General features: G+C 36.5%; 1 protein-coding gene across 6 annotated transcripts in view; it reads right to left on the bottom strand.

The window, feature by feature from the left end:
• Positions 1-1451: 1451 nt before the first annotated feature.
• Positions 1452-24525, bottom strand: part of SLC25A27 (solute carrier family 25 member 27) — a 30058-nt gene continuing 6984 nt past the window's right edge. The window contains exons 4-10 of one of the 6 annotated variants that reach the window (XR_006733504.1): positions 23353-23475; positions 20615-20727; positions 16773-16857; positions 15391-15483; positions 14698-14800; positions 5066-5178; positions 1452-1783 (exon numbers count right to left, since the gene is read on the bottom strand). Coding sequence is in view for 4 of the 6 variants with exons in the window: in XM_045543677.1 (XP_045399633.1) it covers positions 9669-9740; positions 14698-14800; positions 15391-15483; positions 16773-16857; positions 20615-20727; positions 23353-23475 (589 nt within the window). In the remaining 2 variants the exon portion in view is untranslated. Of the gene's footprint in view, positions 1784-5004; positions 5179-7987; positions 9741-14697; positions 14801-15390; positions 15484-16772; positions 16858-20614; positions 20728-23352; positions 23476-24525 lie in introns of those variants that run through there. The other 5 variants (XR_006733505.1, XM_045543678.1, XM_045543677.1 and 2 more) reach the window with 5 other exon arrangements.

Below are 24525 nucleotides of genomic sequence, written 5' to 3'. Positions count from 1 at the left end.
CACCGGAAAGTTATTTCCTGTTCGCCCACTACCAGTGATGGAGCGCCGTGTGCTGGGCGCGGTGCTGGCCATTGCAGTTCCCCACGAAAAGCGGGAAGGAGAAATGGAGGCGCCAACGGCCCGTTCCTAGGCGTTGAAGCCCGAACTCTGAGCGGGCCGGGCGCCGGCCTGCTGGGGCAGAGCAATGCACTTGCGCCCCACCGGGGAGGGGCTGCTTTAGCTCGCCCAGTGTATCCGCGACCTCTGTTCTATGAACCTGTTGGTTCGTCTGAATGGATAGATTCGCTACGAGGTTAAAATAAAGCTTGAAAGCATATGGCGACTGTTAATGTTTCCTTCCTCACACTTACCTGGTATGGGTTCCTTTGCCACTTTGTTGCCTAACTCTGGCATCCCACCTTTGAAGGCAATTTTCATTTACTCACAGAGCTAGTACAGAGCTGGACTCCTAAGAGGAGATCAAGAGGAATGGAATGAACGTTCCTTTAAACCCAGCTGTCTCTACTATAGCGGAAGGTCTCTTGCCTTTTTTCCATCACCTAGATCTTAACTGGGATAACCCTTTAAAACCAAATTTGTCAAACGTCCAAACCTCCATTTGGAATGGAAAAGTGCAAGCAAACTATGAGAAGCTCCCAGGAAATGTCCACATGAGATTTTTGTTCACTCACAAAGTTAGACACATCCCTGAGAGCTTATCATAGTTTGCTTGTACTTTCCATTTCACTCCACGTTTTGAAATGTCATTAAATACAAATACTATAAGGCATTGCTTAATGTGACCCTGGCCGAACAGTGTAAATCTCAGAGTCTTCATCCTGTCCTGGTTAGAGGCACCATGTGCTTCCAGATTGCCCTGTGTTTAGTTTTTCATGCACTTTTCACACTGTGTGGCAATTGATCACTTTGTCTCTCCACCAGCCTACAGGCTCCTTTTGGCAAAGAGCGTTTGTTGTATTCCTGGAATCTAGCACAGAGTAGAAGCAATGAATATTTGCTGAATGAATGAATGAATTTTGATTTCTCTAAAAGCTTCGATTTTTCCCTGATGACCTCATCCTTGAAAATCCAATTCCATTTTTCAAATTTTCTCTAATTGTTTCATATTCATTATGGAAGAAAAACATTTGATTTAAAACACCCAGCAAGACCTAGCTCAAATGTCTCTTCCTCACGACTCCACTATTCACCCAGGCAGAACAGATTATTCCCTCCTTTTACATACCTCTATATTGCCTATTATAATTTTCAACTGTTTCTCTTTCTCCTTTCTACCGTGGTATGAACATCTTCAAAGCTGGAACCCTTCTGACTCACTTTTACATTCTCAATGCCTAGCACAGTGCTGGATGGTCAGCACACAATAAATGTTTAATAAAAGAGTAAATAAACTAACACTATGCTCTTACAATGGAATGAAGGAGTTCATTATAAAAATGGACTAATTTATCACTTGAAATTGTTTTATCATCACATGGAATAATGGAGATTTCAGTCCATCCTCTACATCAGGTTCAAGCAGTATAACCAAACCCTTACAGAGATCACAGGTTTGTAGGTGGCTGTGACTTCTTTTTCTATTTAATTTGGCCTCCAACGTCCTTCCACGGCTCAGAGCCTTGATCCTAGGATGTCAGGGTATATATCATGTGTCCATGACAGGCTGATAAGAAACCTTTTCTCTTGACCTTCCAGATGTTTCTAATGTCCCACCTCTTCTGTATCTGGAGTAGGTAGCTTTACTTTGTTCTTTCTTGCTCTGCTGCTGGACAGGGAATTGGATCTATTTAAAAAATCAGATCATTGCACTGTGAAGATAAAACTCCTATTATATATCTCCCATGCTTTATTAAGCAAAATATCTTGAGTTCTATAAAGAATAAAAAATTTCCCTCCTATTAGTCTTGAGAGGCCCTTGGCTTCAGAAATGAGGGAAAGGGGATAATGCCATTACCATAATACAAATACTTAAATAAAGGACAAAAGGATGAGCCAGGGATGGTACCTGTCTGAGAGGTGTTTGAATACTGTATTGTGAGCTATTTCAGTATTTTTTACTACCTTTCCCTGAAAACAAGATGCAGGAAAATTGGGAAAAACAGATAAATCACATTTATTCTATGCTATCTTAGACTTACATATATAGAGTTCTTAGTTTGCTGCTTAGAGTTCTCCATATATAGAGAACTCTAAGCAGAAAAATAGTATACCCTTGAGTCTACAGTTTCCACACCACTAATTAGCTGTTTAAGGATGCTTAGAAAATTACTGTTCATTGAATATTTTAAAAAAATAATTCAAGTAAGAAATACCCTTTTAAGAGAATGAAAAAGCCAAGCCACAGACAAGAAATACTTGCAAACCATATGTCTGACATAGGACTTATATCTACAATTTATAAACAACTCTCAAAACTCAATAGTAAAAATATATATATACATAATTTGAAAATGGGCAAAAGAAATGAAGTGACATGTCACCAAAGAGGATATACCAATGACAAAAAAGAACGTGAAAAGATTTTCAACATGATTAGCTATTAGGGAAAAACAAATTAAAACTATGATGACATATCACTATACACCTATGAAACGTTATCAGGGTCTAAGCATCCTACAACTTCGACAAAGCATTTTTTCACAATTTCTACATCACTGAATGGCTTCCCTTTTTCCCCAAGTATATAAGCTACTATGCTGCTTCAGTGGCATTATTTCCAGGTCTTATTGATGCTTGAAAGAATTGTTTTTTCTTTTGCTTTTCATCTTTTAATTTCTGAAATACAACCTTTTGCACCTCTCCTTCTAATTTAAAATATTTTGTGGTCTTCATCAGTATTATAATGCTGATGAGCACTGGATTTCTTTAATGTTGATACTGCAGTATTACAAAGCAAGCAAATCATCTTATCTTTAGCAAAAACAAGATAACATTGGCCGGCCGGGTGCAGTGGGTCATGCCTGTAATCCTAGCACTCTGGGAGGCCGAAGGGAGAGGATCACTTGAGGTCAGGAGTTCAAGACCAGCCTGAGCAATAGCGAGAGGCCTTGCTCTCTGCTAAAAATAGAAAGAAATTAGCCAAACAACTAAAAATACATAGAAAAAAATTAGCCAGTCGTGGTTGTGCACGCCTGTAGTCCCAGCTACTCAGGAGGCTGAGGTAGAAGGATTGCTTGAGCCCAGGAGTTTAAGGTTGCTGTGAGCTAAGCTGATGCCATGGCACTCTAGCCTGGGCAACACAGCGAGACTCTGTCTCAAAAAAAAAAAAAATACAATAAATAAATTAAAAAAAGATAATATTCCAATTCCCAATCCTCATTAAACAATCTGTTTTCTTCCTTCAGCGTTCTCTTGGTTTTTCTTCAACATGATGGGCTGTTAAGCAGACAGAATTAAAAAATACTGTCGAGCTGTGCAACTATTCACAAATTCCACTTCAAACAGAAACACAGTGCACCATTGTCAAAAGCTGATCACAGACTGGTGTACTTGACTCCTATAAACTCTCACCAATCAGTCTCGTGGGGTAGTGGCACCAGTCAGGTGGGGGAAGTTAGAACTAAATCATGAGCATAGCAGCCATCGATTTAGCCCTTATGGTTTACTAATGTTCTAATTATGCTAGTCAATGTGGGAGGATTATTTCATTGAAACTTATTTTATTCTTTGGTATTTTAAATATGTTCATTTTAAAAATAAAATATAAAAGATGAACAAAAATATTTTATTATATTTACATACCACATTTTGTTTATCCATTCATTCATGAGTGGACATTTGGGTTGTTTCCACTTTTTGGCTATGTCAATAATGCTGTTATTAAAATTTCTGTGTAAATATCTGTTCAAGTCTCTGCTTTCAGTTCTTTTTGGAACATACCCAGAAGTGGAATTGCTGGATCATATGGTAGTTCTGTTTAATTTTTTCAGGAACTCTTACACTGTTTTGCACAGCAGTTGCACTATTTTACATTCCCCCCAGCAATACCTAAGGGTTCCAATTTCTCCCCATTCTCACCAATGCTTGTTATTTTATTTTTTGATCATAGCTATCCTAATAGGGGTGAAATGGTGCTCATGGATTTTTACATCTATGTTCATAAGAGATATTGGTCTACAGTTTTCTTTTTTATAATTGGATTTAATCATTTTGAATAAATAAGTAACAAAAAACAATATCAAAAATGACACTGAGGTTTCTTGGCTGAACTACTGAGTATCTAGAGCAATAGAGAGACCTGGAGAAATAGCGGATTTGAAAGGAAAGGGGAGGAAGGATTGATGCAAAAATGTTGATTTAATATTGAGAAATTAGAGCTCACAAGGACTAGGGGTCATCCTTGTTGAGATTTATAGTTGGCAATTGAGAAAACATGACTAAAGCTTGAGAAATTAGTAAGAACCAGAAATATAGATAATGGTAATATCTATCATTTATTGAGTAACTATTATGTGTTTGGGAATTGCCAGCCTAAGTGTAGTAGCTAAAGTCACAGAAACATATGGCTATTTCCAGTGAGAGAGTAAAAATTAAGAAGGGAGCCAAGAACAGAACCTTGAAGAACCAAAATTTAAGGAGTTGGCAGCAAAGAAACAGCTAACAGAGATTGACATACAGAAATTATAGAGGAGGAGAGCCAAGAGGCATCAAACTATAACATGGTATCAAAAAAGAAGGGACTAATTCTCCAATATTTAAAGTAACTCCATTTTATTTTTGTCTTCTATCCTCAGCCAGTGAACATGTCAATCACTGTAATTTTCAGTTATCCATCCTTTTAAATCAGAGAATAACTAGGTTCACAGAGAATCCCCATGAAATAAGAATTATGGTGACAACGTATAAGCATCCTTTTGACTGATATAAATACCTCAAACCTGGCCTCCAGTTTCTAATTTCCCCTGTGAAAACCACAGACTAAGATTTTTAAAAATAATCTCTAAATTTGTTATTAGCAATTTAACTCCAAACCATACCAGGACAAAACAAAACCCTTGATAACAGGCAATTAGGCACTTTAAAACATTTATTTTAAAAATCAGAATAACACACTATATTTACTCACATATATTCCTGTTTGTTACCAGATATTTTCAGCAAACAGACATCTTTAAGCATCTTCATCTGCTTTTATCAAACCTTCAAGTGGCTCCTGCTGCTGTTGACAATCACAGCAGCCTGTTGGGGGTAAAGTATGGGGAGAGAAAGATAATCATGTATCCCTCAAAACTCAGAAATAATAGAACACTTGAGTGGGTAAAATGTGCATGTGTATAGGATCAGGAAGGCCAAACAGTGATATAATTTCCATACATGCTCTAAAATGAAGAATAACGTAAACACATCACACATTTATTATTCATCTATGAATCAAATTTTATATTATTTAAAACTATCAAATTCTAGATTTTGTAGAATAGCTATTAAACTGATGAAGATGATACATAAAATTATAATAATGTGTTTAAATACACATGATCTTTTAAAAAGGAAGTTCAGCATTTAACACGGTAAAGAATCTCAAGAAATCAGAAGTGTTATTGACCCAACGTAATTATTCTGAAGGTAAGAACAAAATGAAATGCCTTAATCATGTGTGTATAAATGTTTTTCTTCCCCACTCCTAAAAGACTCTCAATTGAACAAATGCCTCCCAAGCAGCTCCTACTTGACGTTTATGAGGGATATAGAGATGTATTCCATGGGCCTTGCTTTCAAGCAGTTGGCCCTGTGGAGGGGAAGCTGACATACACCTGTGTAGGAGGGAAATCAATGGGAGCAAGGAGGCACTGAAGATACTGAAAGCTTCAGAGAGGAAGTAGTAGATGATCATTTTAGATATTAAAGTAGGATTTAACAAATGAACGTAAAGATGAACGGCTGGTTGTGGTAAGAGGAAAGTTAGGTGGAGGGAACAGAATGAACACTGCATGAGAAAAGCAGCCAAGGACAGAGCGTCTCCAGGGAAATAAGTAGAGCAGTGTATTTGCAAGCAGGTAGAGTAGAGGTATGTAGTGAAAGGTAAGGGTTAGAAAGGGGAGCTGGAGTCAGATTGAGAGAGTCTTGAATATAGCATTAACGATTTTAATTTTTATTATGTGTGTATGAAGGAAAAATTGAAGGTAAGAATGTGGGGTGACATGCCCAGCATTGCCCACAGGAAAATGACTCTGTTTCCCTATGAAGGATGGACTTCAGGGTGAGAGAGTCTAGCCATATAAGAAGCTTTTATTATACTTTAAGATCCAAACAAATTTTTCCCAATCTTGAAATAAATTAAATCCAGAAAAAAACCAATCTCAGTGGAATTTTTAAAATTCTAGTTTTTAAGCATGACATCAATATAATGGTGTCCTTTAAGTATATTCAAGTTAAGGTTTTAGAGTTCAATGACTTCATCTTATAAAGAAATGTAAATTCGGAGAAGTGAAGGGACTTGATTCTAGTTACACTACTGTCAGAAGTAGAACTCAAAATAGAATAAAGATCAGTGGAGTTCAGGATCAGTCTTTTTTCCACATTACCTGTCATTCAATAATAATATATATCTGCTTGGTAATCATCTTTAGAGTCCTGCTTTAACTGGGGAGAAGAGAATTGTTTATTTTCCAAAGAAATTTTTTTAACCATCAAGTATTAAAGTTAAGCATTTTTCATATAGCAGTCCTGCAGGAATGTTTTCCTTAACAGAGAAAAACATGTGTAACTATATCAGTTTTAAACAAATGTGCTTAAAACTTGAAGACTAAACAGAAAATTTCTTTTACATTTAAACCTCCCTGAATTTTTTTATTAGTAAAGTGAAATTTCAGACTTGTCTTACATGATAGATTCTTAACATAATGAGGATAAAATTAATTGATTCATGTTTCATGTAGCTGTAATCAATTTTTCTTGAGTACCTAACAGCAAAGAAATGCTACTAATGAGAGCAGAGATTCATATAAAAATGGAAGCCAAAGTCCTACCCACTAGTGGATTACAATCAAATAGGATTTAGAACACTTGAAAAAGATACATTATTTCTTACTGAAAGCAAACTTAAGAAATGCCATCCTTTTAATTAGAGATATATACCAATTCACTTAGACATATAAAAAACAGAGAACTGTATATAATGAAAAATAGGTATATGTACTTTTCAATAAGAAAAAATCATTTGAGAACAGAAAAAATGTGAAAGCAAAGCAAAAGAAGCTTACATGTCAAGTATTATCAATACTAAACTGAAAAGAAATAGAGAAATACCACATAGAACAGTATTATAATAAGAAACTGAGATTGGAATTGTTAAATCTATGAGTATGGACACAAAATTACTGAAATTTTTATTCCTTTTTATTTACTGTGGATTATTTTAGAAAAGAACAAGATGATTCCAAGTTGGCAAGAACAAAATATTATACCAAGACTAATGAATACGATTTCAAAAAAAATTGTGAATGTGAATGGATGGATATATGTTGGATATCCAGGATTTGATCAGATTATGGAGGGTCTTCAAGTTCAAATTAAAGCATGGTGACTCCATTCTAAAAATTTATGCTGGAAGTAATTCAAATTCATTTAAAATGTATGACACATAAAAATACTGTAAAGAAAAATTTGTTTTTGGAGGACTCAAGAGCACTGGACTAGGTTGTTGTGAAGATAACATAAGACATTTACTTGGTACCTAATTAGTATACAGTAACTGTCAGTTGTAATAATCATATTAATTAGGAGATCTGTATTTTTATCCTGGCTCTGCTACTAAGTAACTTATGAGCATGAACAACTCTACTTCTCTGTACCTCAGTTTCCTAACATGCAAAATCAGGGATTGAAACCAGATAATCCCAAGGAACCATTTCAGGTTAAAAACTTCAGTTATCCATGTTGATTCAGATACCAAGGGATAGTGTCAGTACTTAAGCAATGTTTTTGTCCCAAGTCCCCCCAAAGAATAAAGCTAAATCAAAAATTTCATGGTCCAGTTTGCATGTAATTATTTTGATCCAGTCTTTACTTAATTTTAAAATTACAAAACATAAAAAAAACTATTAATATAACTTCCCCAAAGTGGTTCAATGCAGAACACTTGGGAATTTAAGCACATAATAATATATTAAATATATTTAACAACTCATTTACAGATTGACAAATGCAATGGAAAAGTAGACTACTTAAAGATTTGAAGAGATTAAACTTCACATTCTGCAACTAGAAAAATAAGCCACTGCATATTAATACATCACATTAAAGTATATTTTAAAGTATATGTTCCCCTTGTAAAATGGCAGTGATTATACATTAGTGCAAACACAAAGCACCTGTAAACTTTTTTCTATTCAACTTCACCCATATCCATCAGAACAAATTATTTGCTTAGCTCCAAGGTCTTTCTTGGGCTTGAGCTTTTGTGTTTTCCTATTTTAACAGTTACAGCTTTTACCCATAACCACAGCCATCCATCCAGAAATGCCCACTGTCTGAGGTTGGGGGAGCAGGTGCTATGTAGGTGAATCTGAAGACATCTCTTACCTTTCTAAAATAAGAATAGGGATTTGATTCAAAGATTGGAGAAATAACTGTACACTGCAGACAGTTCATACTTATCACTTTTTAGGCAAGAAGCTTTGTCAAACTGAGTAAGATTCAGGCTACTGACAGTTTTAGTGTGATTTCTGAATCTGTCTGTCTCTCTAGAGCTCTTAGTGTTTAGGGAAAGGAGATAAAGGATGCATGTCAGAGTGGGCTAACTTCCCATCAGCCTTGCTTTTAAAATACCACTGAAAGGCTCATGGCCACAAAGGTGCTTTATAAAAGGACATAGACAGCTGAATTTTAATCAAATAAGTTACAATCCTTATATATTAAGATTCTTCAGAGCTAGTGACATATCTGAGTTGCAACAGGATATGTAACAAGGCAAATTCTCTTCTCTGTTTTCATCAAGATTCAGAGTCTGTGACTGTCAGGGCAAGTTATTAGCATATGCAGTGGAGTACTAACCAATTAACACAGATCTAACGAGAGGGCACTGACAGATCAGCTTCTTTCCTTGAAATACAAACATCATCTCAACTTGATTTTTTTTTTTTTTCACCCTCGTTGGCAAGAAAAGGGACATGAACTTCCTTCAACTCTAGGGAAACTCAAAATGTTTATTCATGAATTCTATTCAGCTCCCTTTAATTTACAATATGTACACTTTAACAACAACAGAAAAATGAATTGTCAAACTTCAATTATACTACTGACATAATAGGTTAAATGTATTTCTTAAGCACTACGTATATATTCTTCCACATTCCTATCGTCTACTTCAGATCTGAGATGCTGGCTCCCTCCTGGCACTCCTCCTCTAGGCAGGCTCTTCAGCACAGAGTAGCATCTCAAAGGCCAAACCTTCTCGCCCAAGGTGAAAGTGGTCAGGGTTCGATTCTTCTTTAGAAAATGCTGTGCTGGGTCTCATTGGGTGGCCTTGGGGGATCCGACCAGATCACTTTTGGACAAAAAGAGGAGCCAAAGAGAACTCGGGTTTCCAGAGAAAAATAAAGTGCTGCCCCCCTATAAATCACAGTCTCTGTGGAGTGAAGTGTCTTCCTAAAGAGGTAGAAATAATAGGGGGTGTGTGTTGCAGATGCCCATATTTCAATAACACTGAACACTGTATCTTTAAGGGCTTAAAATGGACTGACTCCACTCATCTCTCTGATTTTTTCATAAGTAAGCCAGAACACCAGTGACCAAGGGGTCTGAAAGATTAACCAAAGAAGTTAGTGCATATTTCAAAGCAATTATAAATATTCTCCACATACGCATACATATCTTGAATGACAAAGTCATTTTGAATCTACTTAAGCTGAAAACAAATATTTTTGCATTTCACTTTGTGAAGCACCTTATAATTTACAAAGCATTTTCATGTTTTATTTATGGCAGGTTTCTCTAAACAACAGTTTACAATAGAAAGGTATTACTATCCCTAGTTTTTAGATAAGGACACTGAGGCTTAATAGTCAAATACCTATTAGCATGTTGTAGAGCTAGACCACAGGCTTCTGTTTTCCATCCCCAGGGATCTTTTATGTACCATTAATGGCTAAAGGGCTAGAACTCGGGATGCCTGAATTCCAGGCTGGGGTCCTCTACATGCAGTTTGTAATATGGAGCATGTTGATAAGATATTTAAGTACTTGAAAGTGAGGAAGGCAAAAGATTACCCTTTGAGAGTTAGGTCATTAAACCCACAACAACTGATGTCTCACAACTTATATACAAAAATTCACATTAAATAGAGAAATAAGCTTCCAGCTCAGAAAGGCTTGACTTTAACTTGAATGAAGGTGCAAGTATATCTAAAAGAATTATAAAAGGATATGGATTAGAAGAAGATGTAAATACTAAACATATAAACGCTAAAGACACAGAGGGATATCACAGGGTAAACACTGGAACAGAGAAAGGGTGCCTTGGATCTAGTAACACTTGTCTGGTTCAGTTCTGATCAATACTGATCAGAGAAGGACTCTACCACACTAGAGTAGAGAAAAGCTTAAGCAATTAGAATGTAAGATGTATTTGGTTAGTTTGTAAAGCAATATTTATGTCATATGTGTTTGGAAATATTGAGGATATTATATTAGTAGACTGAGAATTTACTAAATAGTAGATTTAGGAGAAACTATCTTGGTTAGTTAAATGAAGATATAGTTGAAATAAGGAATATAAAGATGTAAAGATAAACTATATTCTTGTGACAACTAAAATGAAGTGAGCCAAGGATACAGCTGCAGTCAGATCAAGGAGGAAGAGGTCTTAGTTAAGAATGGTGCGCACAATCATTCCTAATTACTGTGGTAATCAGTCTTTTTCCTCATGTTAACAATATTATAGCAACAGAACCATAGGCAAATGAAATAAATATTAATCAGGGACTGAGCAAAGCAAGGCCACACTACCTTGGGATGGAGTTTAGTTTTGAATAAAGGGCAATCATACAGCCAAAGAACATGGATAGTATAATAAATGGAATTAACTGATTCTCTATACAGGAGTGCATGTGGGCACTAAGATCACTTGCTGACTTTCTCACTGCCACAACTGTGACCACTGAAAATGATTCAAGTGCATGTGAACCCATGTGGATTCCTCTGACCTGTCTTTTGCAATAAAGGCTGCAAAGAGGCAGAAGCAGAATCCTTTCGCGTGCCTATTACTGTGGAGCTGAACACATAAGACCTCTCCTGGGTTGAAGTTCTTAAATATTAGGTTTACAAATAAGCTCTTCCTGTTGCAATTCTGTGTTTAGCAAGTAACTTTTTGATTACTACTTGGGTCCCCAAATAGCTTGAATTTAGGAGGAAACACATTGGCCCGAGGGCTTGAGCATCTGGATCATTCGCCCAATGTGTTGTACGATGCGAATAAGCCAGATATTCTGGCCTGATCATCAGTTTCAACGGAATCAGCTGAGGCAAGTTCTGTATTTTCAAGGCCGATTTACTTGCAAGTGCTGACAAGTCAGATTTCTGAACTCAACGTCACATACTATGGCAAATCAACAAGGAAATAACACATTTGGTGGTTAGCCAGTCTGTCTCTGATAATACCCCTCTTAACTACAAACTGTCTCTTTTAAAACTTCTGTGACTAGCTGCAGGATCTTGAACAACTCAGTATTCTGTATTACGAAGGAGCATGGGGTTTTGAGTGGAATAGACCTGCAGTCAATTCCCAGCTCTGCAACATGCTAGCTACGTGAACTTGAGCAAGTTCCTTACACTTTGAGCCATGGTTTCCTCATCGGAAACATGAGGATAACACTACCTGTTTTACTAGGTTCTTATAAAATTTTTAAAATAATTAATGTATGTAGAGCTTGCATGTGTTATGTACTCTTTTTTTATCATTTATATTATGCTTCCTGAGTTTCACGTATAAAAAGAATGGGTCAGATCAAGCAGTCTCATCCTTTGTATTTGGATATTATCCATGCCCTTCATCCCCCTAACCCTGATTTTGTGTTTCAGCAATAGTCTCACCCATCCTCCTAGCCTCCTAATGAGTTACTTACCTGTGGAGTTAACTATAAATCTCCCTAAAATCTATCTTCTCTCCATTTCTACTATCGTCCAATGGCTAGACCACTGCTAAAACTTACTTTCTTGTAACCTAGCTTTCAATGTATCTTCTATACTACTTCCAAAGTAATCTCACTGACAAACAAATCTTGGCACATTGCTCTCATGCTTAAGCAGGTGCTTGCTGACTATAGGATGAGGACACTGACTACAGGTGACTATAGGGGCTTGCTGACTATAGGGTCACACCTAAACTATTAATACTAAGCTGGGTCCACAAAGTCCTGCCCAACCTGGTTGTTAAGTATTTCTCTAGCCTTGTCTCCTACCACCTCCCCTCTGAGGACCTATTTTCCAGACACACTGAATTTTCAAACATAACAGGCCGACACATGACATGATGCCTATGCTTATGTTGCTCCCTCATATTTCTCTTGACAAATGCTTACCAATGCTTCAAAGTCCAGATCAAATATTGGTGCTGTGAAGCCTTCTGTGACTTCCCAAACCCTCTACTATCTGTGTTCCCAGAGTATTGTTCATACCACTGGCAGAGCACTAATATAACCCCCTTAGTAAGGCTAAGTTCTCTGGCATCAGGCTGCCTGGATTCGATACCCTGAACCACTTGTTATTATAATAATCACCCTATCCTGTTCAAGTTATTTAGACTCTTTATGCTTTTGTTTCCTCCGCTATAAAAGAGGGATAGGATAGTAACCTACTACACAGATTATTGGGAGAATTCAATGAGTTAAGCCATAAAAGTGATTAGCAGTTTTGGCCATATACCAAGTGATTTAGTAATGTTTATTATTTCTGTAATTTTAAATATGTACATGTTTAACTTCTATATCTCACTGTAAGCCCCTCTAGTGCAAAAGCTCTTATTCCTTAGCATTACCAGCACCTATAATAGTGCTTGGTTCATGCAAGCCAAATCAAAATCCAACTTTCCAGTAAGAAACAGCCACAGTTTTGACATAATTTTAAGGTATAATCAAGACCATCAATTTTTTTTTAACTCTGGTACACTTTTGTATCAGATATTACCAAGGACTTTGGCCATTAATTTCATGTTCATAAATAAATACCTACTATCCCTTAGTGATATTTGTTACCAAAGCTTCAATTACCATCTATATACAGGCAGTGCTCAAATCTAAATATCCATCCCTATATTCTCTCCTAAGACCCAGACCAATGTATTCAGTTAGTCATCTAGACACCTCTACTCGGATGTCTTATGGGTATCCAAAATATCACGTATCTACTTATTTTACCCCCAAATCTTCTTACCTGCAAATGATCCCTATTTAGGAAATTATATCATTATCAGTTGGCTCAGGGCAGGAATCTGGGAATGAAGCCTGACTTTTCCTTATCTTCTCCAACCATTCCCCCGTCCCCATCCAATCAGTCATATTTCTATTTCCTTTCTACCTCCTAAATTTTTTTTATCATCTGCCCCTACATCATACTCTTGTTCAAGCCACCATTATCTCTCATTTATCACTATTCTTAGCCTTTTCCCAATATACATGGCAGCCAGAATGATTTCTCTAAAAATGCAGATGATATCAGGCTGGTGCCATCACTCTTCTGGTTCACATGGCCTTCCCACACTGATGTCTGCCTCTCTCCACCAGGTCTCTGTGCCTTGGCCTGCTGGGTTTCCTTCGGTTCCCTGAACTCATCGTGCTCTCTGCCCACTGCAGCTTTCCCTATAAAGAGAATGTTTCTTTCTGTTCTTTTTACCTGGCTAAGTCCTACTCATTCTTCAAATCTCAATTCAAAATCCATTCTCCAGCGAAGTTTTTGTATCTCCAAGCCTAGGCTGTACTCATTTGCTATATATTTCTATAGCACCATGTACTCTTCCCCAAACACTCATCACTTACAGCTTCTTATTCAAAGCTAAGCCCTTAGTGTAGGGCTTTGCGTGGCATAGGTTCTCAATTAAATATATATACACAAATATTACATTATATATAACATTATAATATATTACATTAATTTTTGATTGCTTGAATTTCTAGACCCATAATTCATCATTCTTTCAAATGTTTTCTAACTTACAAAAGACATGAGTCTTTGTTTTTATTTGCTATATTACTTAAATAAGTCCATCTAATTCTATGTTAGTTCACATCAATAAAAAATAACACCTAAACCAAATAAAAATGACATAATGGTTTCTTACTAAGCAGAGTTTTGTGGTAATAAGTATTAAAGAGTAATACAACATTTGCCATCAAAGTAACAAATTTTGTTTGAAACAGTAAAATTTTCATAGGAAAGGTCTCTACCGTAAAATTTGTATACCTCTCCCAAACTACTATATTAAAATATAACTAAATAGATTACTAAAAGTTTTACATCATAGAAAATCTATCCACCTATTCATTAATGGATGTAACTTATTTATTTTACCTTAATCTACCAAGGAAAGCAGTATGACTCTGAGAAGAGGTAAAAGAAAACAAGAAAAGATTTAAAAAAAAGAGAAAGGGCCTTGATTTTGGGGCCATGCTGCAAACCAGAAGAGAAAAGGGAAAATACTTACAGATTAAAAGTAATTTAAGTACAAAGAAAAGAAAAACAAAGGAAGTAAAAAACCTAACTTTACCATTCTCAGCCAAGATGGTAAAAAGCCTTTATACAGACTCATGAATCCTTCGCCTTGAACAGCCTGAATCAAGCAGTCTGTTGATGATTTATACAAAAGTCCCCTAAAAAGAAAACAAGACAATTTTGTTAAATTTCTTCTGTGTAAAAACATGTATAAATAAAACAAAATGGTCTAAGGAAACTTACTATAAGTTAAATATTTTCTGCTAGTTTAGAACAAATAATATTTGTGGTTCTATAGATATAGTTAAATTCTTTTGAGCTTAAAGATATTTTCAAGGTTGACTATTCTGATTCGTCCCATCCTTGGTCTTATACTTAGAATTCACTCCCCCTGATTTCTTCCAGAAAGAATATACTATTTTATCCCACATAAAAGTCTCCATGTTACCTCTAAGTCATAAGCTTCTGAATAAAGTGCTCTGTAAATTCTCGGCAGAGTATACTTTCAAAAACTCTTTGAAAACAATAAAGTCACAAGGAATATCTTGTGTGTAACTAATGTAACTGTTAATTAGCTTATTTCCCCAAACACATAGCACTTTTTCATTGGACAAAGAGCAGGTAATTGCATAAAAACAATTTTCTCATTGAACACAAAAATATCAAGAATAGACACAGGAAAGGATCTTTAAAGAACAATATTATTATAGCCACTGAAGCACATGAATATAGAAGACTTTCTAGCTACCTTCCTTGTTTATCTCGTGGTTGATTCATTATTCGGCTTTTGATGACATCGGCTGGCGTTCCCAGAATAGAAGCTACTAGTCCAGAACATAAACTATAAATACAAGTAATTGAAATGGAAAAATAAGATGTAGTAGTTTCTATTTTAAGAAAGAGTATTTGATATTTAGAAAGAATACCAAATATATTATTATATATTCTTCATAATAATGCTCTTTTAGCTTAAAATTAATGCTAAATTAATTCCTTAAAGAGGTAGAACAAAATTAAAAAAAAGGAATGTCAGTCAAAAAGTATGCACTGAGCACCTGCTGGTGCCAGGCATTCTTTCAGGGAGTGAACAAGAGAGGTAAGACCTTGTCCTCGAGGAGCTTCTACTCTACTTGGAGAGAGGCGGAGGAGAAATAAATAATTTCAGATGCTGATAAGGGCTATGTAACAAAATGGGGAATGTGATAGGGAGTAACTGGGTGATAGGCAGTCAGGGAAAGGCTCTTGGGGTGACAGCAGAATTGAGTGGTGGAAAGGATACGTCTATGTGACAACCTGAAGGGAGAGTATTAGAAGCAGATGGAATAGCACGTGCGAAAGCCCTGAGTCAGGAATATTCTTGGTGTGTTTAAATATCTCCAAATATCATTGATTTGACATTATTAATATACTTTTGAGATTGTCTAAATAGCATAAGGGGGGTTCTAGAATTTCAAAACAAGATCAGAAGCTAACACTATAATGTCAAGGATAATAGACATTTGTGAAATTACTCATTCTAATGGATAATTTTAAATTGTGTTACAAAGATATTAAGGTATTATCCCTTCCTGGAATGTCCTTCTTGTCTCTGTGAAGAGCCAAAGCCCTTCAAAACTCTTATCTAATTGTACTCCTTTTGTGGGTCCTGCCAAGTGGTTATTTTTTCTCCCTCCTCTGAACCTTAGAGTAACCAGTTGCTTTCTTTTAGCATTTGCTGTATAGTGTTTTAATACTTGGAAAGTTCCATGGGCAGGAGTTGAGTTTACCTCTTTTGTCCCCACTGCAGGGCCCTGAACCGTGCCTTTAACATAAAAGGTGCTCAAACACATCTGTTGAACTGAATTGGAGAGTCGATCATCAGAACCTGTTCCTGGGATGGCCCCATCAAGGTGTAAATATTTTGGGAGGTTTATTCTTATATATCCTGCAACTTCGTGTATCTAGTATCCATTTTAACTGTAACAGACTTTAAGAAAATCATGCTTTATAAATGTACTATAGCCCTTCTCTAACGGTGATATCACTAGATTCCTAATTAAAAGAGCCTAAATGTTAGAATTTATGCCAAATATGGAAGAAGAGGTAATATAGAAAAAAGCCAGAAAAAGTCAAACAAAAACAATCACTTACCTTGACAAACCATGAGTCATGATATTGTCCTCAAGCGGTGTATTCAATACCAAGTAGTGTTTCACTGTATCATAAGTGGTTAAATCTGGCAATGGAAAACGAAGGTTTAAATATTCATTTGTTCAACAGTAAATGTCTTTTATGTCAAGAATATGCTAGGCTTGGGGCAGGAATGTGTACCAGGATGAAAGATACCACTCTTATTTTTAAGCGGAGGAAAGCAGAGCTACAGATGGAGAGAGAGGAAAAGAGGAAGAGACATTTAACTGTATCATTGGAACACCTGCATTCAGCTATGTGTAAAGTCTGCTCAACCCCTGGGCCTTTCATTATTTGAGCTGATAAATTCCTTTTTTAGCCAAAATTAGGTTGAGTTGAGATCCTGTCACTTATAAACAAGAAGTCCTGACCATTATTCCACATTGACCCTTTTCTACTTTTTTCTAATGACAATAAAGAGCTATGGGAGGATTCTGAACAGGGGTGGGGGGGACATCACAATGGTGGAGTTCTATAAGGACCACCCACACTAAAGTACAGGGAAGTAAACTGCAGTGAGCCGAGAATGGATAGGTCCATTTGATCATTCACCAAATATGTGGGTGCATATTTGGCACTATTCCAAGAACTGGGACAAAATGAACAAAAAAGTTCCTGCTCTCTGTTGGGGGATGAGACAATAAATAACGCAAACTACATGGCATTTCAGATGGTACTTGCTCTTAAAGTAAATGCTCTGAAGACAAATAAGGCAAGGAAAGGGGAGAGGGAGTACCAGAGAGCAGGGAGGAGCAGTGTATAAGAATTTTAAGCAGGATGATCAGGGAAGGCCTCTCAATAAGGTATCACTTGGGCAGAGACTAAAAGAAAGCATGAGAAAATAACCTCTGCAGATATCAAAGAGAAAGTGTCTCAGGCAAAAGAACAGTGTGTGATCCAGCCCTGAGGCAAGAGTCAGCTTGGAAGATTAGAGGAACAGCCTGAAAATTGGTCTAGCAGAAACAGAGTATGAAAGAAGTAGCAAAGTCCAGATGTTAGAGAGCATCAAAACCAGGGGAGGGTTTTGAGCAGAGGAGGGACTACCCTGGGGTACTATTTAATAGGATCAAATAGTTCTGTTCTGGCTGTTCTGTTAAGAGTAGATTGTAAGGAGACAAGGCAGATTAGATATGAGACTATCGCAGTAATCCTGCCAAGAGATGATGATGGTTTAGATAAGGGAATTGTGGAGTCCTGATAGGATTCTGGATAACTTCTAAAAGGTACAATCAACAGGATTAGCCAGAAGATTGAATATGGAGTGAGAGAAAACATCAAAGATGACTGCAAGGCTTTGAGTGTGAATAATTTAGCACATTAACTGTCATGTGACTTGTATTTAACTCACACTAGTTTTGAGCCTGGGGCCTCATGAAGCATATATAATTCACATGTCTCTTTACCTTGGGAGCTGCATGGTGCACAGGCAACTCACGCTGCCATGCTATAGCATACATGTTACATGATGGGTGGCCCCCTGGGCAAAATCTTGCAGTTGGTTCGTGAAAATCTTACCTGTTGATGTACTTATTGTTATAATTAATACTGACAATTTAATTCTAAACATTAAATTGGTTTAAATGAATAGAAATCAATAAATTTCATTTTTCTATTTATGTTTACCTTTAAATTACACTTGAGCCTGACAAGTCAGGAAAAACACTTCACCCTTATGAACTATTTTTCAAGTTTTCACATTACTTTTTACATTACTAATTTTCAAGTTTTTATATTACTCTTTTATTGAAAACACACAGAAAACATAAAAATAACAAATTTTTCATTAAATTAGAAAGGATCATATTGTTTTTGAAGTTCTTATTCTATTTTTGTAATAAAACACTGTGGCCCCAAGGAAAAAATTTTTTTCTAGTGTGGCCGTCAACATGTTAAAGGATAGAGCTGTTATTTATGGAGATGACAAAGATGAAAACTCACAGTTTTAAAATATTTTAAATAAGATGATAGGCAATGGTGACCTTGAAAAAAAACCAGTTTCAAAGGCATATGGTAGATATAGACAGACCAAAGTTAGGAGGCTTCTGTAGTGATCCAACAGAAGGGGATACATAATACTTGGACAAAGGAGTACCTCCAGGGATGGAGAGAAGTGTATGAATTTGAGATATGTCTGAAAGATAGAGCTGACTAGACTTGGTGACTGATTGCACATAAGGAGCAAGTTAAAGGAAAGAGTCAAAAATCATGTCTAGGTTTCTGGCTTGTACAACTGAAAGGAAAGTGATGTATTTTGAGATTACAAATAATGGATAAGGAAGTGGTTTGATAGAGGAGTTTGATTTGGACACATTCAAAGTGATCTACTTGAGATATCCAAATGAAGATTCTGAGTAAATAGCTGGAACTTGGAAGAGAAATCCAGGTTGCAATAGATTTTGAAATAACAAATTGAGAAGCTACAATCAGAAAGATTTCCTGAAAATCAAAATATCCACCACTATGATGTGGTAGGCTTAGATGGACTGAAATAGCAAAATAGAAAACAGATTTACTTCCTTAGATATTTAAGTGATATATTTATGGAACCCTTGAAAATGCCATTTGTCAATTTCTTGGACTCATATGATTGGTCTTAGAAAGGATTCTTTCGTTGATTACTTCATCCATCAAATGTTTATTTACTACACATGAAGGACTGGGAAAATAAAGATGAATAACACATAGTCCTTGCCTTCAAAGGGCTCATAATCTAGCGGAAGATATAGGCACATAGTAGCAGTCAATGAAATGAGATACGAGCAATAGTAGCAATAAACACAAGGGACTACAGAAACACATAAAAGGGCATCTAACACTACAGGACATGGAGAAAGGGATTGTGGCAGGTGCAGGAAAAGTGCATTGGTGAAGAAGACACTTTAGCTGAGTATTTAAAGATCTACTAAGAAAACTACATAGAAGAAGAAAGACGACAAAAAGCACAAAGTGAAAAACAGTGTGGTATGTGTAGGCAGTGGAACCTTTCCGCTCATGACTTTCTGCTTTGCTCTTTGGAACAGAATCAATGAATTGCTCAGTTCCCTGAAGGCACAGACCAGATTTTGTAAACATTCTATGTCATGTTCCAAAATTTCACTTTATTCTGTGTGCGATAAGAAGCTAGTGGAGGGCTTTGAGGACACCAATAACATGTTCAGATCTGTGTTTCAGATAAATCATTCTGGATACAGGGTACATGTTTGAGGATGTAGGAGGAAACCAGTTAGACGGCTGTGGCAGTGGTGTAGATGAGAGGTTTTGGTGGTTGGTATTGTAGAAACAGTCATTTTTAGGATACTAAAGTAGTAGGTATTGAAGGGTGGAAAATGTTTAAGAAGTATTTAGAAGACAGAAGACATTGGTAAGTGAATATGGGAAGTGAGGAGTAGGTATGAGTTAAGGAAACATTCAGGTTTCTAGCCCAGGGTGCTGGGCTGTACAAGATGGATTATTTAGGAATAGGAGTAAGGATATAATGACTATTAGATAGTTATACATATCAGTTTTAAATTTAAAGGAGGGTTTGGACTGCAGAGGAGACCTTAGAAATAGTCTGGCCTTGTCTCCTTATTGTCACAATTTGCCTGTCCTATGAAATCCTTTTCATGCATAAAAGTAGAATAAAGTGAAAATGCTCTAAAGAAGATATTCAATTATAACATTACAACATCTATGCAGCCTGTCACCAATACACATTATTAAAAATAATAAAATAAAACTTTTCATTTACCTGATATGAGTGCTTATAATTATAATTATTAAGGCAATTACGACTTCTCAGAATTCCACAAAGTTTCCATTACCTCCCATATTCACCAGCGCTGCTCTTTGTATATTGGGCACCCAGCCTGCCCAAAGCCCACGTACTCCTCCTTCAGCTAAGATTTTTGCAAATGCATGATGCACACCACGAAATCTAAAAAAAAAAACAATAAAATGTGAAAACTCTATGTATTCCTGTGTACAGAATAAAATTAATTGGATAAATGTCACCTATAGCTGTTATAATTTGGAGTAAAATAACATCTTATTTATCCAGAATTGTTAGCAATCCATATAAGTCTAATTTCCAGATAAATTTAATGATCCTTTAGGAAAAAAGGCAACATTTGATTTAAATATTTTTAATGAAAATTTTTATAAATTATCATCCTATTCTTCTCAGATTATTAAACAGATTAAAATATCTTTCTTGATATTTTATATCATCAGTGCCCATATTAATGATAGGAGGAAACAGTAGTCTGATAACTCAAAGTAGTTATCAGACTTCTGGATTAATTTTACTGATGATACAGGGAGACCTGCAAATTTTTTAATTTTACCAAAGAACATTATAAAACCATTGACTCTCACATAATCTCATAAAAGAAATGATATTTTTAGACTAACTAGTACAAAGGACAATCTTATAATAAGAGTTCTTAAAACTGAACAGTTTTAGCTCTATGAGAATTTACTTCGCTATCCTTATTTTGCTCATTTTTCTGTAGACAGGTGAGGAATGGTCCTAAAGCATGAACCTATTATGGAGACCTCTAGCATAAAAGGAAAGTCTGGGCTGTATATAGTCAGAAAAACCTGGACTCAGATGCTATCTTTACCACTTACTAGCTGTATGGCTTTTACTCAGGCATTATATTCTCTGACTCTCACCAGAAAGATAATATGACAAATTAATTGAATATGAATAATTGCTGTTATGCTACATGGGAAGTTATAATCATGAATGATGATCATTGTAGCCAAAATTTATTGAGCACTTATTAAGTACCAAACATTTCATATACATAAGACATATTTTAATCCTGAAAACTCTATGAGGTATCTATAATATTATTTTTCCAGTTCATATTTGAGGAAACTGAGGCTTAGAATAGTTAAGGAATGTGACCATGATTACAAAGCTAAAATATGGTAAAGGCTGGCTTTGAATTCCAGGCTGTCTGGTCTCAAGGTTCATATTCTTTACTACAACATCAAATACAGTCAAACCAGAAATTCCCAATATTAGGAACAAAGAGAAGGAAAAAAAACACTGGGTTATCAGTTAAAAAGTCAGATATTTCTGGATCCTAATAACCACTTTTCTCCTTCTATCCAATCAAGGCAGCATCACTTATCCCCGCTACTCACAGATGTTACAAGATGACAAAATGGGCCCTGGGATTCTGCAAACTACTTGGTTACATCAGAGTGCTGTGCACGTTCTCCCTTTTCTGAAGGCTGAAAGGGAGCCTGGGCTACAGCAGCCCAACCTTATTTTCCACTGAGTTAGCTAGAGGAGGTGGGGAGTGGAGAGCAGTGGTCAGTGGTGAACTCCCAAAGATGGCCCCAAACCCTTTGCCCCTGGCTCCCCTGCAAGCCTGTAGCATTCAGAGGAGTGTTCAGATCTCTTTGTACCCAGTTCAAGTCATCCTGTACTTTCCCTCTTTCCTGGGAAGGATCTATCAATCTGCAAGATTTTTCTGCTTGGAAATGGGCTAAGTAGTATTTCAGTAAATTGTTAGACATGAAGTCCTTTCAAGAAAGGCAAACTTCAATAATATAGAGTAATGTAATAGGAGGATTTTATATCACAAAGCCATAATAAAAAAATCTCTCACACACTAGGGAAAAAGAAGGCCTCAGGATCTGGAGAAATGAGACTCAATAAGGAAGTGGGAAAAATATGCAAGGTTAACTTTGCTACTTTCCTTTTTTCCTGGAGAAAGGGAAAGAAAGCAACGTTTCTGGCACCAATGAGCCAGGCATGTTAACCGTCATGTAAACCTTTTGAGAAACCCTCTTTTAAACATGAAAACACAGAGACCAGAAATATTAAGCGACTTCAACAACACCAAGCCACAAAAGCAAACCTGGAATTCACAACAGGGAAAATTTTAATAATCCAACTCTTTATATTAATCTACAGGAGGGGAAAAGTCTAGCTGCCTTGGCTGGGAACAGCAGCAAAGAACTACGTGCACATATAATTTGTCTGGTAGAGAACATGTACACTTCATCATGCAAAGAAAAGATCCAGGCACAGTGGCTCACACCTGTAATCCTAGTACTCTAGGAGGCCAAGGCGGGAGGATTGTTTGAGCTCAGGAGTTCGAGACTGGCCTGAGCAAGATCAAGACCCCGTCTCTACTAAAAATAGAAAGAAATTAGCTGGACAACTAAAAATATATAGAAAAAATTAGCCAGGCATGGTGGTGCATGCCTGTAGTCCCAGCTACTCAAGAGGCTGAGGCAGAAAGATTGCCTGAACTCAGGAGTTTGAGGTTGCTGTGAGCTAGGCTGATGCCACGGCACTCACTCTAGCCCGGGCAACAGAATGAGACTCTGTCTCAAAAAAAAAAAAAAAAAAAAAAGAAAGAAAGAAAGAAAGAAAGATCCAGCTTAGTTCTCCTCCTAATGAATATAACTTCTAAGTTAAAAGAGTCAGAATTAATGCCTTTACTAAACATTATATGATAAATCTATTAAGCAAATGTTCAAAATCATGATGGTGGCAAAGGGAAAAGGAAAGGTATCAGTTAATTCAAGAACTTACCGCAGTGGTTTTCCTTCAAGTTTCCTTTTTCCTTCCATTTGCATCTGAACCTTCACTAGGTCAGTTGGGTTGGCTAAAAATTGGCCAATAACACCAGCCATCATCCCTCCAATGACTGATTTCCTAATTGTAAAAGAAAACGCTTTTTTAAAAGTTGCCATTAATTTCATAAATTTTATAGTGAACCAATACTGAGCTTGTACAGGTCCTAAGTAAGAGATTAAGACAAAGTGAAGAAAAGGATAGACCCAAATAAGTCACAGAGGAAAGTAGAGGTTTGGTTGTTTACTGATGGAAGGGTTAATGGACCACAAGGAGTTAAAATCTGGATTTATGGGCATGGTCTGAAATTCAAAGGAAAGGGCAGTTGCTTCAAAGATATAAACATCTGAACTGACAATTTAATTGCAGTTTAATTTTGACAACAGGAGAATAAAAAACAGCATAGATGTAACAGACAAAGGCTGAGAAGCCAAATTTTAAAAACTACTACTTTAGCAGTCTTCCCAATGAAGGGGGTTTGAAAATATTTCTCTCTTTGAAGAAACTTTTTCCATTCCTAGACTCATCCTTCTGCCTTCTCAAAGCCAATGGTGAGCAAGACTAGGCTTCAACATGCTTTGAATCCATCTTCTTCTCTCCATTCCTGCGGCTCTTGTCTCCGGCAGACCTCCAATCACCTTTAACCAGATTATTGTGATCGTCTCTTAGGGAAAAGAGGTATTTCCTTTGCCTTTACTACAAAGTAATTTGAAGAGATACAAATGGGTATCTCTTCAAAAGAAAAAAGGGTCCTTCTGACCCCTACGCCTACTGCCCCTCTACTGAAGCAATGACAATTACTAGTTTCTACTATCCCTTCCCAGAGGTAATAACAACGGATTCACTGAAGGCTCATTATGTGTCAGGCACTGTGCTGAGTATTTTAAAAATAACATTTAATTCTCACATCAACCCTATGACATTAGTACTGTCATTCCCTCTTTAAGGATGAGGAAACCAAGGCACAGAGCAGTTAAGTGACAGCCCACATCACACAACTAGTGATTGTTACAACCAAGATGTAAATCCAGATAATCTGAGTGCAGAGCCCACAGTATTAGGCACTATGTTATGATTGATAGTTTGTGCAACACAAGCATGTCTGTGTAAGTATTCCTTTTTAAATGCACA

Source organism: Lemur catta, chromosome 2, assembly GCF_020740605.2.
Source record: "Lemur catta isolate mLemCat1 chromosome 2, mLemCat1.pri, whole genome shotgun sequence".
Classification (NCBI taxonomy): Eukaryota; Metazoa; Chordata; class Mammalia; order Primates; family Lemuridae; genus Lemur; species Lemur catta.
The sequence above is the reverse complement of the archived record's forward strand: the minus strand, read 5'-3'. Positions and strand labels throughout refer to the sequence as shown.